At 38.9% G+C, this 16220-nt stretch overlaps 1 protein-coding gene across 5 annotated transcripts in view; it reads left to right on the forward strand.

Annotated features, from left to right (window-relative positions):
- Window positions 1–16220, forward strand: part of DCLK1 (doublecortin like kinase 1) — a 234311-nt gene that overhangs the window by 188277 nt on the left and 29814 nt on the right. For all 5 annotated transcript variants that reach the window (NM_001257257.2, XM_015277804.4, XM_015277813.4 and 2 more), the window contains 5 exons: window positions 3681–3738; window positions 4498–4617; window positions 10668–10814; window positions 14994–15127; window positions 16107–16184. In NM_001257257.2, the coding sequence (NP_001244186.1) occupies window positions 3681–3738; window positions 4498–4617; window positions 10668–10814; window positions 14994–15127; window positions 16107–16184 (537 nt within the window). The remainder of the gene's footprint in view (window positions 1–3680; window positions 3739–4497; window positions 4618–10667; window positions 10815–14993; window positions 15128–16106; window positions 16185–16220) is intronic.

A 16220-nucleotide genomic window follows, 5' to 3' on the forward strand; every position in this document is an offset into this window, starting at 1 on the left:
AGGGGAGGGGGAAGAGTATCAGCCTACAGTGTGCTTGTGGGACTTGCCAAGGCTCTTGTGAGGCCTTCAGAACTCTTTCAGAGCATGATCCTGGAAGAGCTGCTTGTGCAGAGAGCCATAGTTACTCCAGGGTCTGAGGGCTGAACTGGAGAACATGGAAGCCTAAGGGAAGCAGGGCAAAACAGTATGAAAGTAAGAAAGCACAGTACAGCCCTATGGATGGAAAAAGAGGCATGGGTGAAAATGTATCATTAAGAAAAGAGAAAAAGGCAAAATAAAAATAAAGTAAGTACTGACTGAGAGAATGAGTTTACATGATGAAGTAGTACTCTGTGGTTTTGATACTGCTAAAAATGTTGAATGTGATAAGAGCCAATTCAAATGGTCTAGTGCGCCTTACCACCATTTCTCAAGTTGAGAGGAAAGAGATGAACGATATTAAACACAGGTCCCACTACACTTAAAAATAACATTGATTATAATGTCCCAGAGAGCTAAAAGGAAAGCTGTTCCCTGTCCTCCTGTGTATTGTCCAAGTCCCTGGAGTATCCAGTAACGTGATGTATCGAGTGGGTGTATGTTAAACTAGCACAGTTACTCAAATAAATAGTGCAGTTCCCAAATAAATACTCTTACTGTCTCTGAGCCATACCATTCTATAGTTCGCATGTATATCAGAGAGCTACTATTCTGAAAGAGCTTGAACATCAAAACAAAGTAGATTTCTGTTAGTTTCCATTTCTAAAGCAGAATACTCTTGCTTGTGTGGAAGGTGGAATTCAAGGCTAGGAGAATAAATTAAGGTCAGTACGTGTAAAACAATTTCAAAAACATTCTTCACAGTCTTTCTAAGCAACAAATGCTTCACTTCAAAGTCTGATTTGTCCATCGTTTGTAGAACCAGAATTTATGAAGTGATACCTGGGACAGAAGACTTTTCCATTTTTTGCTGTTAAATGGTTCCTGCGTGCATTAGACTTCAAAGGAACAGCACCGTGAGGTGTTAAGCAAGTAGGAATAGGTCTTGTTATACATCTCCATTGATCCCATGTATATGTCTTCTCCATAGCTGTGTGAGCTAGTCAGCTACTCCAACCCTTGAAATGCATTCAAATGCATTTTCCTCCTGCCTTGAACAGATCAAACAGAAACCAAAAATGATCTTCAAAATATGCATGGTGTTGACTACTACATTCCATTCCACGCATTCTTTATGGTCCTGAATGTGCACACACACACACAATCATAAATAATGCACTCATAAACGTAACGAAGATAGATTTTTGCCTCTAGCACAGTGGAAATCTCTGTAAACTTTGAGCCTTTCAGCAAAAGGCAGAAACATTGGGGAGTGCGGCCTAGGACCTTTCCATGAACTGTAGGCCTGATGCTATACACTGTGCTAGTGCTGTGGTTCCAGACTCTAATCCAGTGGTAATGTGTTTTGTACTTCATGTGCACTTTTTTATTGTTCAGCTTAAGTAATAGGTGAGAGGTGATATGAAACGCCCATTTCACTTTGCTTTCTGGCACTGCCATGAGTGTTTTTTGGCAGATCTGTAAGTTACGGAGGTTCCTGGGCTGCTGACAGCCCGTGGTTCTGCAGCTTTTAGGGGAAAGGATTTGCATTATCTTCACTTTAATTTTATTTTTACCAAAACAAAGAGTAGTCAGAGTTGTCAACTGCTCATTACATATCTGCTCCATCATATGCGCAATTTGTCCTGCGGTGTTTTCATATGTGTTCATTTTTAACTTTCAGATACTTCCAAATTCTGACATTTCCTCACTAGCTCATATTTCTCAGTGTTTGTGAGTACATGTAGTCTCTCATGGCCAACAAAAACCATCAATTTCCTTTCTCATGACAGAAAGGAAGCATTCCTAGGGCAACCAAGGAGTTTGAAAGACACTCCTACTGAAAGAGAGCGTATTTTATCTGAGTTTGGACCGCAGACATCTTAATTTCCAGTATCACTTCTGCTACCTCCTCCTTTCATTCCCCCAAAATAGTGCAGATAGCTCTGCCTGTCCTTTCTCTGAGTTGGGTGTGTAGCCATCAAGCACCAACACATGGAATTAAGACCTCTAGTAAGGAAGTACAGATGTTTTAATTTTTCCTTTGCTCAAACCATGTTATATTCCTTTTACAAGTCCTAAACAGCAGCATCCACTGTGATTCTTTTTGCAGTCATTTAATTGACGTCTCAGTCTACAGACTGTCTTTGCTCCCCGCTGACCTCAAAACTTGAAAAGCTATGATACGTTTGTTTTTTTATGCTCTTTGCTACTGTCTTCATAGGCCCTTAAATTAGTGCCTACATTATTGCCATTACCTCCATGCTTAAATATGGCAATGAAAATGCCCAGTCATTTTGGTAATGCAGTGCTTTCAGTTCAGGACTCATTTTGTATGTCCTGCTTGACAAACGATGCACTGATTGGAGGACAAACTGATGTCCTGCTTGACAAATGATGCTTTCATACCTATTCAATTTTCCGTTTAACTTACATATGAAGAATGAAAAATCGTGGAGCTGGGGCATGGTTTTAATTGTAAGGTACCTTACAAATCATCCAGTTCCACCCCCCTTCCCATGGGCAGGGACACTACCCACCAGAGCAGATTTTCCAAAGCCCCATCCAACCTGTCCTTAAACACCTCTGGGGATGGGGCATTCACAGCTTCTCTAGGCAACCTATGTCAGTGCCTCATTGCCCTTGTAGTAAAGAATTTCGTCCTAATATCTAATCTAAATCTCCCCTCTTTTAGTTTAAAGCCCGTAACCTTTGTTTTATTACTATACTCCCTGATAAATATCACCTCATAATCTTGGGAGGTCATTTTTTAATTAATTTTTTGGTCCAAAAGTACACCTAAGGACAATGTAAATAGACTTATGCAAACTGTTTTGACTTTTATTACAAAAGTGTTTCAGTAACAGCTTTTTCCCATACTGCCCATTCTTCATTTTACCTAACAGTAAAACTAAGATCTTGTGATCAGAGCTTCTTGTTTTAAAGACTTACAGCCTTATATTAGGTTTATAACCTGATAAAGAAATGGAAATTGATTCTATGAATTTGTCTATAAGCTTTGTTTTCTATGCTAGTATTCTATAATAAATATGCATGTAATAGCGATAAATATTATAAAGTTTCCAAAAAATACCAACCAAAAGGAAATGTATTCTTAATCGGAATTAATTCTCTGTAATGTCTTATTGTCATGAGAACCTTTCATATTCTATCTCATTAGCATCACATTTAACTCTGCTAGATAACATATATTTACTGAATACATTATTGCAAGGATTTTTATCTTAGCAGTTATGAGTGCAGATGTGCAATGTGCGAAAAATCAAGTATTTTCTGCAGTCATATTTTTTATTTTATGTGGAACAAAACCTTCAATTTTTGAGAAGATTGATATATCTAAATAATATCAAGTTTTATATGAAACTGCAGAAGAAAGATCAGAAACCACTGTGAAATGAAAAAATGAAGATTTTGTTTCGTAAGTCTTGAAATGTCTTCAGTTAAAAAAATCAAATCTGATCTTCATTTTTTGATAAAACAGCTACTTGAACAAAATTCTAGCCTAGGCCTAGTGACTAATAATGTGCTCAAATGACAGATAAAAGCTTGACTTCGAAAAATATTCTTTTCTCTTTCCTCAGATCAACCGGTAGAGAGTATGCTCTGAAAATAATCAAAAAAAGTAAATGTAGAGGAAAAGTAAGTATGAAATTTTGAATGAGACTAAAACATTTTTTCAAGAAATGTTTTATGAGACATTGGTTTGGGAAACTGTTCATATTTATCTTCTTCCTGGCAAGAGTTAGAATCTTCTTGGCTCAAGCCTTTGCCAGCCAGCCATCTTGAGACCCTTGGAGTATCAGTATAAAAGACTTGAAGGTGCTTTCCAAAATGCATGTGTTGACTACATTTGATTGGTTGTGTGTGGGTACACTTACTCCTCTTGCTCTTGACTTCTGTTATTAATTCAGCTACCTTTCTCAATCCCAGATACTACAGAAAACAGCAAAATAATAATAGTAATTGCAAAAACACCAGTCAGTATCACCAGGTTAATCAAACTGATGTCAGCTTTATATAAAATGAATTTTTTTACTTTTTAAAATTTTATAACAAAAAATTATTGGAGAAAATGCAATCATATTACTAAATGGAATAATTTTGCATTGGAGAAGAAGATTAAAAGCTTCCTTGCTATTCTTTTTTCTGTGTTAGAAATATGTCTTTTATTGCATTTCACTTTCTGTATTCTACTCTCTGTTCTTTTTTCAGTTATCACACTGATGTTGTTTCTAGACTTGTTTCTTCTGTATTGCCAGAGGCACTATCTATAACCTTTTTAAAAAAACCCTGAAGAATCCACACAGGTCCCAGTCCTCTTTGGATTTTCCACTGAACATGGAAGTAAAAGGTTTTCCCCCCAATCTGTAGTCACTGAAAATTTCTTTTGTGTGGCAGGAGCACATGATCCAGAATGAGGTGTCCATTTTGAGACGAGTCAAGCATCCCAATATTGTACTTCTGATTGAGGAGATGGACATGCCAACTGAGTTGTACCTTGTCATGGAACTTGTAAAGGTGAGTGTTTTGGAGTTAAGCTGCTTGGTAAAAAAATGTCTTAAATATTCAAAAATTGTACTGGTACTAAAGCTTAGTCAAAATCATAGCATTGTGTCATGATGCATATAATGCATGGGTCTTGTCCAGTGCCCTACTGAAAGATGTGTAACCCACAGTCAAATTTTTTTATAGCTTTGAAATATGTACGCATCCACCTTTCTGTCAACCATGCTCAGAAATGCCCTATGAACAGTACTTTGGAAATTACCAGTTTTACTTACTCCTCCAAAAATGTTCTCTTTTAAAAGTTCCTCTTAAGCAAAAGGCATCGGCCATGAGGTGAACTGAAAGTACCCCCCACTCTGATTATATGTAAATATCAAAAATTCAATATTATTTGATAAAATAGAGTTTACTTAAATTTGATGAACCTATGCTAAATATAGACAATATTACTTAACTGCTTTCTCCACTGACTTACATTAACATATTGTCAGGTTTGCATCCTTGATAATAACCTAAATTTCAGCTGCAGGAAGGAGGCAAGAGGAGAAGAACCTATTTAAAGCATGGCTCTGTTCCGAAAAGTAACTTTGTGAATACAGTATTTTATATTTGGAGCCCTATTTATTTCTTCATTGTAACTTCCAGATTTTATTTATTCAAAATAGATTATGAAACTTCATCCAGGTCATCTCTTGCCCCTATACTGTCAACAACACAATGTATGAGGTCTGAATTTAGCTCTTGGTTCTGATACTAATACGCCAGTATGTCACTGTGCATAAAAGGTGGTGAAATACTTTTGAGTAAATTATCCGAATGAGAAGAGAAAATCACTGAGGACATGTTGTCCTCCATACTTATTTTACCAGAATACACCTGTTTTTCACATTCATAATGGAAATAGCAATCCTTCCTTTCTCAGCTATTTGAGAAGGAAATCTTTCTAGCATCCATTTCTCTGTGTCATGATCAGCAAGTTCTCCTGGGGCAGTCTCTCAGGCCTACACCTGGAAAAACTACTGATTTAAGTGTTTAAGGAAAGTATTGCAATAAGGAAGCCCTTGCTGTGCAGCAGCATGTATGTGCAGGCCTAGTGTCTAAGTATGCTCGATGCTTGAGAGCAAGGCAGGTACTCTGAACCCTGGGGCCTGGATCACTTCCACTTGAATTAAAAGCATGATCACCTTCTGAAGGCATCCTCTGTATCTGTGGTGAGAAATGGGCACCAAAAGAGGTGTTGAGAGAAGGAGATTTTGGAAAGCAGGGCTCTCTGCAGTGCTTTGCACTGGTTGCAGGTGGAGATTAGGGATGCTCTTAATGTAGGCCCCTCATTGCAATGTTCAGTAGGATGATCCCAAGTCCAAGTGTTACTTCAAGAACTTCTTGAGGAGAGAAAGGAGAATTAAAAGTATTTTGTTTGGTCTCCTCTGTTGTTCTGTCTGGCAGCAGCAGTGACACTGCCAGGTTTCCAGTGCAGCCCTGCACTTACCTGATCTCTGCAAAGCTGCTGTGCTGCCAAGCAGGGGGCGTCAGGTGGGGCCATGGGTGGATGGATGCAGATAATCCCTGTCTGCAACAGGCTGAGAAAGCCTTGTTATCTGTAGGCAGCTCTGGTTACACTTCGCAGTTCAGGAGGTGGCAATGTTGTCCTCATAGGTTTGAGCCTGCCTAAAGCCTGCTTGTCTTGAGTTGTGCTACAGAGCTTAAGGCCAAGCTGACCCTGCTGTCAGCTGCCTCCAAGCTCTGAGCAAGCGCACTGAGATGTGCTGATGGCAAGGAATGAATGGGGTACTCAGTGTCTCTGTTTAGTCTCTGTTGGAGAGGTTAAAACCTAACAACAAAGCAAAATGCTTACACTCTTACACTGTGAAAGCCTCTCTGCAGCCATTCCCAGAAGAATTTTCCCACCTTCTTCATATGTACAGCCTTCTAATGCGGTTGGGAGTGCAATGCAAAATAACACAGCTGGCATTAACCATCTAACACTATTTTAATCATAATTATTGCTCTTTTGTATGGTAAGTGAGCTCACTGAGATCCTTGCTACTGTATGTTTTTACCAGCGTCCCTGACATCTTGCATCTTTGAGGGTACCTCAAGTACTCTTGCGCAACGTTGTAATCTAGTGTAGCCACCACTTCAGCCTCTATCAATCAATCTTTCATCTTGGCCCCATGAGGTGTGCTAAGAAGTAAAAGCTGTGCCTTGTCTAACATGCCAAGACTTAAGCACATAGCCAGTTTTATGGGTGCAACCTGCTGTGCTATTCATGCTTGAAAAATGTTCAAACTGCAGTCTCCAGCGAATTTTTAATCAAAGTCCTACTCAGCTTAATAAGAGAGGAAGAGACCAAAAACTCTTGCAAAATGATTACCCTGAAAGATTTATATAAAGAAAACCATCCATTATTTTCTGGAAAAATCTGTTTTCTTGCACTCTTTCTTTTTTGTTCTTCAGGGTTGCTGAAAATAGTAAGATATCTCTAGTCTTAGTTGTGTATCCATTGTTCTCATCTTCTTTGCTTTTATGTGGAATAATAGAAGAAATTGAGAAGAAATATCCTAGTCCTGGGAAGTTTGCTTTCTATGAAGCAAACATCTATTCCTTAATATTTAATTGGGAAAAAGAGCCTTGCTGTATTCTATGGGCACCAGGGAAGGTATTTCTGGGAAGACATTAATTGTTAATTCACCAATTGCTGACTGTTACCGTTTCATAGTGTGCGCTGTTAGAACTGATTAACCATCTGGTATTGACTGACTTTTGAAGAGCTGAGTTTAAATCAAACTCACAGACAGGAAAGAAATTCAAGGAGAAAAGCCTTGATACTGCAGAGCACGGTTTCAGTTAATGCCACCCTGTATTAATTGGTAGTAACATGCTTGACATAAGTGACTGCTGCAAATACTGCCCTCACCTCGTGGCAGTTAGGCTATTCATTGCTTTGTAAAGTGTAAGAAAAAGCACTTCATAAATACAAATATAAACACATTGCAAGTGGTGCTTGTAAAAGGAAGCAAAGACCTGGCTCCTGGCACACTGCCTCTTTACACAGCGAAACAAAATTGTTATTCAAACCTAACAGGGGTTTGGCCAATTTAACAAGCAAGATTTATTACAGAGTTTCCTTTACTGCTCCAGGATATGATTTCACTTTTGCAGGAAAAAAAAAAAAAAAGAAAAAGAGAGATTATATCATTTACATAAAAAGGTAATAAATAAATAATTGGTTACTGTACATCCAAGTATACTTCCTCATGTGCACAGATGATAAAAACTGCATTCAGATGTGCTGGTCTGATTTCGCTCCTGAACACAGGATTTAAGGCTGAAATGTCAGCCTGAGCTCACCCCTTGTGCCTGAATAAATGATAGGGACCCGCTGTGTGAATCAGCTAAGCAGAACCTTGCAGGGTAAAGTGCTCTTCAGGGACGGGGAAGTCTGAAAAACATTCCGCCTGATACAGCTGTCAGCTGTGTTAACTCTTTCCAGGATATCACCTCTCTTTTCACTGCAGAGAGTCTCACAGGCTAAAGATACACTCTTTTCTTTCCAGACTACCTGGTGAGAAACTTCACTAAGTAAGATGACTTGCTGGAGGAAACGATTCTGCTTCAGACTGGCTTGGCCGCCTTTCAATGTACTCTGCATCCTCTCTTATCTTGAGTTTGAGTTCTCCTTGCGCATGAACATTTGTTCTTTTTCTTCTGACTTCAAACTGAAATTTTCCCTTCTCTTTCTAAGTTTCACCTTCTTTCCTTCTTGTCCTTCACATCTCAGCTCAGATTGTTTTCTTTGTTTTGAGACAGATCCTTTGCTGATGTTATGGACACTTCTCCTGAGCATCTGGAACATATTAGATAAGACCAAAGATCTGCCTAATCTACAACCTCATGTTAAAAAGCAGCTGGTACAGGGGCTTCACAGGAAGGAGCCCAGGGAAGATAGATTATTTATCCCACATATTTTGCCACATGCTGATATCTAATACTTAGGGATCAGGTAATGCCATGAAGTACATGGTATTGGACTTTTGCCAAGTATTTGGCCTGTATCTCTAATCTTGTATCTGGTTTGACTTGCCCTTTTCTTCCTCCTTTTCCTTCACACTATGTACCTTGATGTATCTTCATCAGTCACCAGCCAAAGCAGGAGGTTCTGATGCAGTCCAGATTTGACGGTGTTTCTACAGTGGGAATAAACCCATGCTGGCAGTCTTCATCTGCATCTCAACAGTGCTGATTTTTCAGTAGTTTTGATTCTTTATTTTGTGTTGTTTTTAAGTAATAGCTGTTTTCTCAGGTTCAAGACTATAGTGGTTGCTTTTTCCTTCCTTTTTCTTCATAGCATTGATTTCTGGAAACATTCTTTTTCATTTCTCATTGCTCCTTATTTCTCTGAGTGAAAGCAGTGTTTTACTAACCTACAGTGTTTTACTAACCTTAAAAAAGCCACCAAGTATCTCGAGGCCGATGATAAAATCATGAGAGTTGGCAAAAGCTGTGACTTATCTCTTGCCTTCAGAAAGTACCTTCTATTTCTTCACAGTGCAGTTTCCTGTGGTGTATTTTTTCTCCTGGTGCTGTGACTGCAGCAGCATTTTTTGCATGCTCTTTGCACAATTATCCATTCCCTATTCTTTTTGTTGTTGTTGTTGTCATTGGCCCATGTTTCCTTTATGGTGCTGCTTTGATTTTGGCCAAAGGCCAGAAATGAGTAATGCTTCTCAAAAGATATTTGCTTTTTCCTCTGTTCCGTCACACTTCCACCTTAATTTCTTCTTTAAACTATTTTTTTTTTTCAGTCTTTCTCCAAACATTCACATGTTCTTCTTCCTGTTTGCCATCTCAGCACATGCAGAGTAATCCAACTGCGATGGCTGCCTGAAGTCCTGCTTCGTGGACCTCTGCTTAGTGTTCCTTCATTTCTTCTTCTTTTTCTCATTTTTCTTTCACCAGCAGTAACTTTCAGCTGAATTAGACAGCATGTTGACCTGGAAATGGTACAAGTTACCATCTGTATTTATAGCTAAGGTGAACTACTGATGTTAATCCTAAAATGTCTTCCAGTATGATTTTGCCTTATATACTGAATTGTTCTTAGGTATTAGCTGCAAAAACATCTCACAACCAAAACCTTCACATCTTGTGCAGGGAAGGTCCTTTCTAAAATGCACATTTTGAAGGTTTTATTGGCTAGAAGAAATGGCAGGTAGCTGATCTGAGTGTTATTCAGAGTTTCTTCATCATTCTGGGGCTCAGTCAGGCTTTACACAAAAATGTGGCGTCAGCCTGTTTGTAATTATAATAAAAATGGCAAGAGTTGGTACGCAGCATCATGACAGGCAGGTATGTAGGCATAGCAGAAATTTGCAACAGGGACCCAGAACACAAAGGTTGGCAAGTGCTGAACATGTTACAGAAACACCACAGATGGGAATGGTTTGCAGTGGAGACTCCAGCCTCATGGCTGTCCAACTGAGCTGTGGCAAATGGTATTGGATTAGTGATATGTTCAGCTGCTGCCATGGGAGATGTCATTACATTACGTGGAATCATAGAATCATAGAATCGCTCCGGTTGGAAAAGACCTTAAAGATCATTGAGTCCAACTATGACTTAAAAATACTACCCTAACTCTAACAATCCTCTGCTAAACCATGTCCCTGAGCATCACATCCAAATGGTTTTTAAAGACATCCAGGGATGGTGACTCAATCACCTCCCTGGGCAGCCTATTCTAGTGCTTAACAACCCTTCCTGTAAAGAAGTGTTTCCTGATATCCAACCTAAACTTACCCTGGTGCAACTTGAGGCCATTTCCCCTCATCCTGTCACCTGCTACCAGCGAGAAGAGACCAACCCCGCTCTCACTGCAATCACCTTTCAGATATTTGAAGAGAGCAATAATGTCTCCCCTCAGCCTCAACCTTCAAAGCAAGAAAACCTCTGCTCCTCCTTCCCCCTTCTCCTCCACAAATGATACTCCTTGCCATTCCCTCAATTTTTTTCAGTCATTACACAAATAATGTTACTTATACGCTGTGGTCATTTTGCTCCAGGGAGGAGATCTTTTTGATGCTATTACTTCGACCAACAAATACACAGAGCGGGATGCCAGTGGGATGCTTTACAATCTGGCCAGTGCCATCAAATATCTTCACAGCCTGAACATCGTTCACAGGGATATCAAGCCGGAGAACCTCCTGGTGAGTGAAAACTCAGCTTTCAATGTTGTTGATAACTTGGGAGGTTGTGAGAGAAGGTCTGCATTTTTCTCTCCTTTCAGATACACCCCAAGTTTATTTCAGGCTTTTAAGTCATTTAGTTTTAATCTTAGCATTGTAAAGCTCTCCTAAGATTAACAACTATCACAAAAAAGCCCATAACATCAGCTGGTATGTCTAGACTGTTCCCCAGGACACAGCAACGGAATGATTTTAGTGATCACTAGAAGTGAACTTTTAGTGAGCTGCTGTGTAATCTCAGACTTCACATAAATACAGAGGAGTGGTGTCCCTGATAGACCACTCCATATGTCTGCAGCTGCTTAAGCAATTAGCAGCAGCTCAGTTTTACCAAGATTGTATAAATGTTGTGCCCAAATCATGTGCTATGACAGAGCAGAACCAGGAGGGCACTTCCAAATCCTTCTCTCCCAAACAATCCTATAGAACACCACAGACATTTCTTTAAACAAAGAGCATACATTTTCCTTTTCCTCACTGAATCTATATGAGCCCTATCCGCTGAAGACAATGAAAACAATACCCTGATGCTTTGTCCTCCTGAGGTTTTTGTTTTGTTGAATGCAGCAGTTGTGTTCTCAAGCTGACTTTGTTTCATTTCTTCCAATAAATTAATATCTCCTAATTACTGCTGACGTGTTCCAGTATGAATTCTTCTACAAGCATAGAACAATGTTAACAAGACCTAGAATGTCAGTTCTCTCATCCGTGTGCTGTCTGCCATGCGTTTAGTACTGCTCAACACTGAGGAGGTTTTATGGGAAAGCTGACTCAGGTAGATCTTGACAAAATTCCAGGGGACTGGATTCTTATAGTTGACACTCCTCTAGCAATATGTACCTCCATAGCTCTGGCTGAGGAAGTAGTCTGGCCTAATTTTGCAGAAACTGCTAAAAACTTGTGCAGAAATCTAATTAGAAACCAATGGTTGATATTCCTTTAGCAGCTCTTGGTGTTCAGGGCATGCAGAAGTTACGGCAATCACATGCCAGGATTCGTTAATGCTTTGACACAGGATGTGCAGTAATGTCTTGGGATTGTCTTGAAAGTAGGGGATTGTCTTGAGATGTCTCTAAATTCCTGACAGCAGTAGAATGAAGCTTATGGAAAAGAGAGGAAAGTTGACAGGAGGTGGGGACAACAGAGTGAGAATAGAATCTTCCAGCCCAGCCATCTCTGGAAATACACACTACCAGGGATAATCATATTGTTTTGCACTGTAGCCATTATGAGTGATTTTTACTGCGTTGTATGTATGCAGAGTTACTACACTGCAATTGATACTGAGCAGTGAGTATGCAGTACTTCACTCTTTACAACATCCTAACCATAACAGCCAGCACGACTAACAATTTTTCTAAGGTTTATCACATCTCTGAAAGAAATGAATTGTTTTGGAAGAGAGCTTTTGAAGCAGGCTTAGCTGGGTTCTGACTCTGCCCATGGCCTCATGTGTTTCTTAGGTCCTACTTTGATCGTCTTACCTGCTAAATAGGATGGGTACTTCTTATATCATCAGACTGCCGTTAGGGTTATTTTCCTGGAATCCATAAAACATTTATAAGCCGGACTAACAGTCAGCGTCCAAGATTTTAGGGTATGCTGATTATCTGTGATTTTTTACCAACATGCACATTTTTTATTCTCTAGAGAATGACTTCCATGCTTTAATTGGAACATTTTTCATAATTGCTGCTATTTAGCACGTTTATTTTGTCAAGTCATGGGATGTCTTTATAGCCATATAATAAACCCTAGAGAACAACTTCTCTGACTGTTGCCATCTGCAGTGATCACAAGAGCAGCTTAGAAAATACTGACAGTCTTTATAGTAATAGGATACATATGGTGGCACACAATTATGTGTGGCTGCATTCAATTAGTGTTGTACAATTACACAGTTTTACTGCTTAGTTAAAACAGTGAAAGCACTACATAGAGGGTAATTTGCACTAATTCCCATTTCTTTAATTGCCCTTTGGTATTTAAATGCAGTAGAACATATATAGCGTTTGTTCTGAATAACACAAGCATTAAATTATCTTTCACATTCCTTGACTGGCAAGGAACATACCACAGCTTCAAGATGGGATCCTTTTTATTTGGAGTTATAACAGGGTAAGGAAAAGTTACTTTCTTTGGTTTTACAAGCCAAGTGAAATAGCTTTCCAAGGAAAGTAGTCCCTGAAAACAGGTGGAGCAAAGTACAAGAAGATGCACACTGCCAAACTTCCTCCATTGGTAAATATTGCCAAAAAAAACCTTTTCCATAAATGATTTCTGGTATATATAAGGCACAGTCTGTTAATGGAGGAAACTTACAGATGATCAGTAGGTCAGCACAACTCAGAGGAGTCTTTATAACAGCATGAAATATAATATGAGATGCTAATTAGACTGAATTCAGCTCCTAATGTCTAAGTGAACACTTTACATTTTTCAGCAAGTGAATATTTAAAGCTCTAGTCTCTAGCCTTTAATTAAAACTGTTGTTGAAATTAGATTTATTACAGCCATTTCAAGGAGCACTTTCTTTAGTTTCAGGAACCAGATGTATTTAACAATCTGTGTTTTTAATAAAACCATAATTGCTTTTTTTCCAGTGCTTTTCTCTAAGCCCATCTTTCTTCTGGTTTAGTAGCAGAGAAATATGAATCCGTATCAAAATGTTGGTCCTTTTAAAGATCCAGTTTTATTGTTGAAAATAACATAAGGAAAGGAAAAGAATTCTGTGTATTCTGAATGTCAGCTTGTGACTGTATCACATGGTAGTGGTGATTCAGGATAGAGGAGGAGTTCCTCGCAAACTCCCACATGACAAACAATAACAAAGGAGACACTTGGCTATGGGATTTTACTTTTTTTTTACTTTATTTTATTTTATAATATAGCCAAGTATCTCATTTTTGCACTAAGTGAACCATTCAAGGGTCCATTGCAGGAAGCACTGAATTATTTAAGGAAAAAAATCCACTTGTAGGTAAGTCTGTTTTCTAATGTAGGTCTGACTAAGGTGGGTATTAAGAGTGATGTTGTTTTTGATCATGAAGGGTGATATCTTCTCATTTTCTCAGGCATTACTGCTGGTTGTTTTCATGGTATCACTGTGGATGAACCAGACTATATGGAGCTTAAACTTGGGTTGCAAAACAATAGTGTGATGTATCTATGCTTTAAGAAGCACTCCCAAGACCCTTTCAACTTTCTAAGGTGTTGTTATGGTAAATAGCATTAACATGCATCATAGACAGTTTCAAAATGGACAGCAAGAACCGAAAGTAGTAGTTGGATTAAAGACAGACTCATAGTGCAGTGCATAATTTAGATTAGTTTTAGTCTTTGTTTTAAGCATTTTCCGCATGTTTTCAGTGTTTGAAGGTTTGGGTTTGTTCTTTTGCATTCCGCTAGATTTTTAAATTGTGTATTTTTAACTGAAGTTTCTTGTTTCATAGTTTTCCTTGTTTCATAATCTCCATTTGCACCCCTGAAAACCCCTAAATATCATGTTCTGTAAAGACCATGTGTGCGTTAGGGCAGGATTTTTAGGTGTTCTCATTATCAGCCCAGCCTACATTCATTGATTATGGTGGGAACATACCACTAGGAGATTGGTGTTAGGCAATCATCCAAGGAAGGGATTGTTGCTGGGTGAAGCAGCCCAGCTAGGTGTGCGTCTTGTCACTTCAGTACACACAGAAGCATTTGTTGTTGCTATCAGTTGTGTTGTTCACTGTTGTGTTGTCTAAGAAGGTAAAAGATCTACGAGAGTCTTTGAGCTCTTTGTAAGTAAAACTCAAAAACTCAAAAGACCTACACTGTGAATTAGCTCTCAGTGGGGAGTTAACTTAGGAACATTGCTGCTCAAAGGTCAGACCTTTGCTTTCAAACTTTAGTTTTTAGTGAGAGGAAATAATATATCCTTTGTTAGCCAGGTAGCAAGGTAAGTCTTTCTCAAAAATCATGGGAAATTGTCTTATTTGTCATCTTATTTAATTATCAAAACATCCTGGTAAGTATTTTGTGTGCAAGAAAGAGAATGAAGACTGTAAATTAAAAGGAATATTTCAGACAGGTAATAAATCATATAGTAGTTCCCTTGGTAGAACTCTTTTAAACATTTGAATTTTATTCCTGATTTAGGTATATGAACACCAAGATGGAAGCAAGTCCCTGAAGTTAGGGGACTTTGGCCTAGCAACCATTGTGGATGGACCTCTATACACTGTCTGTGGGACCCCAACATATGTAGCTCCAGAAATCATTGCTGAAACTGGGTAAATTGATTCTAGTGAGAGTTCATTGTTCTGTTTGCAGTAGAGTGTGCTCTCGACATTGTGCCAGATCTGAGTTCTTGCAGCTAGGATTTCTATGATGTTTTTGCTTAGGTGTGATGCTGCATCATACCTCATAGGACAGTTTAGTCAGAAGGGACCTCTGGAGGCTATCTTGCTAAAATCAGCTTGAAGCAGTGCTGAATTTGTATTTAGAGAGGTTGTGTTTTCTGTTGATAGCCTCAAACTCCTTAACATTAAGTTACTAACTAGCCAATCGCATGTACAATAAAAGTAATTTTCACACTAGTTCCAGAGATTGCTAGATACATACCGTTTACTTAATTTTATTTTGTTGTCAAACACTGTACTTTTCTTTGTTCCATCAATTAATATCTGCTGGTTTGAGCAGCCTCTTTCCATCTTTTCATATTTGTAGGCTTTCTGTTGGTAGAGGTTACTGTCTAGCTAAGCAACACAGCATAGTGTCTTCTGGACATTTACAAATTCTTATCTGATGTAGTTTTAAAATGTAAATGAAAAACAAAAAGAAAAAGGAAAGCAAAAATAGAATAGGTCAGTAGATAGAATATAGTGAAAGAACAGATAAGAATATGTAAGAAGTTTTTAACAATTCATAGAACCATAGAACCATAGAATCGTAGAATGGCCTGGGTTGAAAAGGACCACAATGATCACCGAGTTTCAATCCCCCTGCTATGTGCAGGGTCGCCAACCACCAGACCAGGCTGCCCAGAGCCACATCCAGCCTGGCCTTGAATGTCTTCAGGGATGGGGCATCCACAACCTCCCTGGGCAACCCGTTCCAGTGCATTACCACCCTCTGTGTGAAAAGCTTCCTCTTAATATGTAACCTAAACCTCCCATCTCAGTTTAAAATGATTCTGAAAATGTTTCCTCTAATCTTGTACTGTAGTTCCTGGACATCAGATTTCTCTAACCATATCTCTCACACTTATAGGTATGGCTTGAAAGTGGACATCTGGGCAGCGGGCGTGATTACTTACATCCTGCTCTGTGGTTTTCCTCCATTCCGTGGGTATGGAATGATCTCTTCAACCACCCTTGCTCTGTG

This window comes from Gallus gallus, chromosome 1, assembly GCF_016699485.2.
Source record: "Gallus gallus isolate bGalGal1 chromosome 1, bGalGal1.mat.broiler.GRCg7b, whole genome shotgun sequence".
Classification (NCBI taxonomy): Eukaryota; Metazoa; Chordata; class Aves; order Galliformes; family Phasianidae; genus Gallus; species Gallus gallus.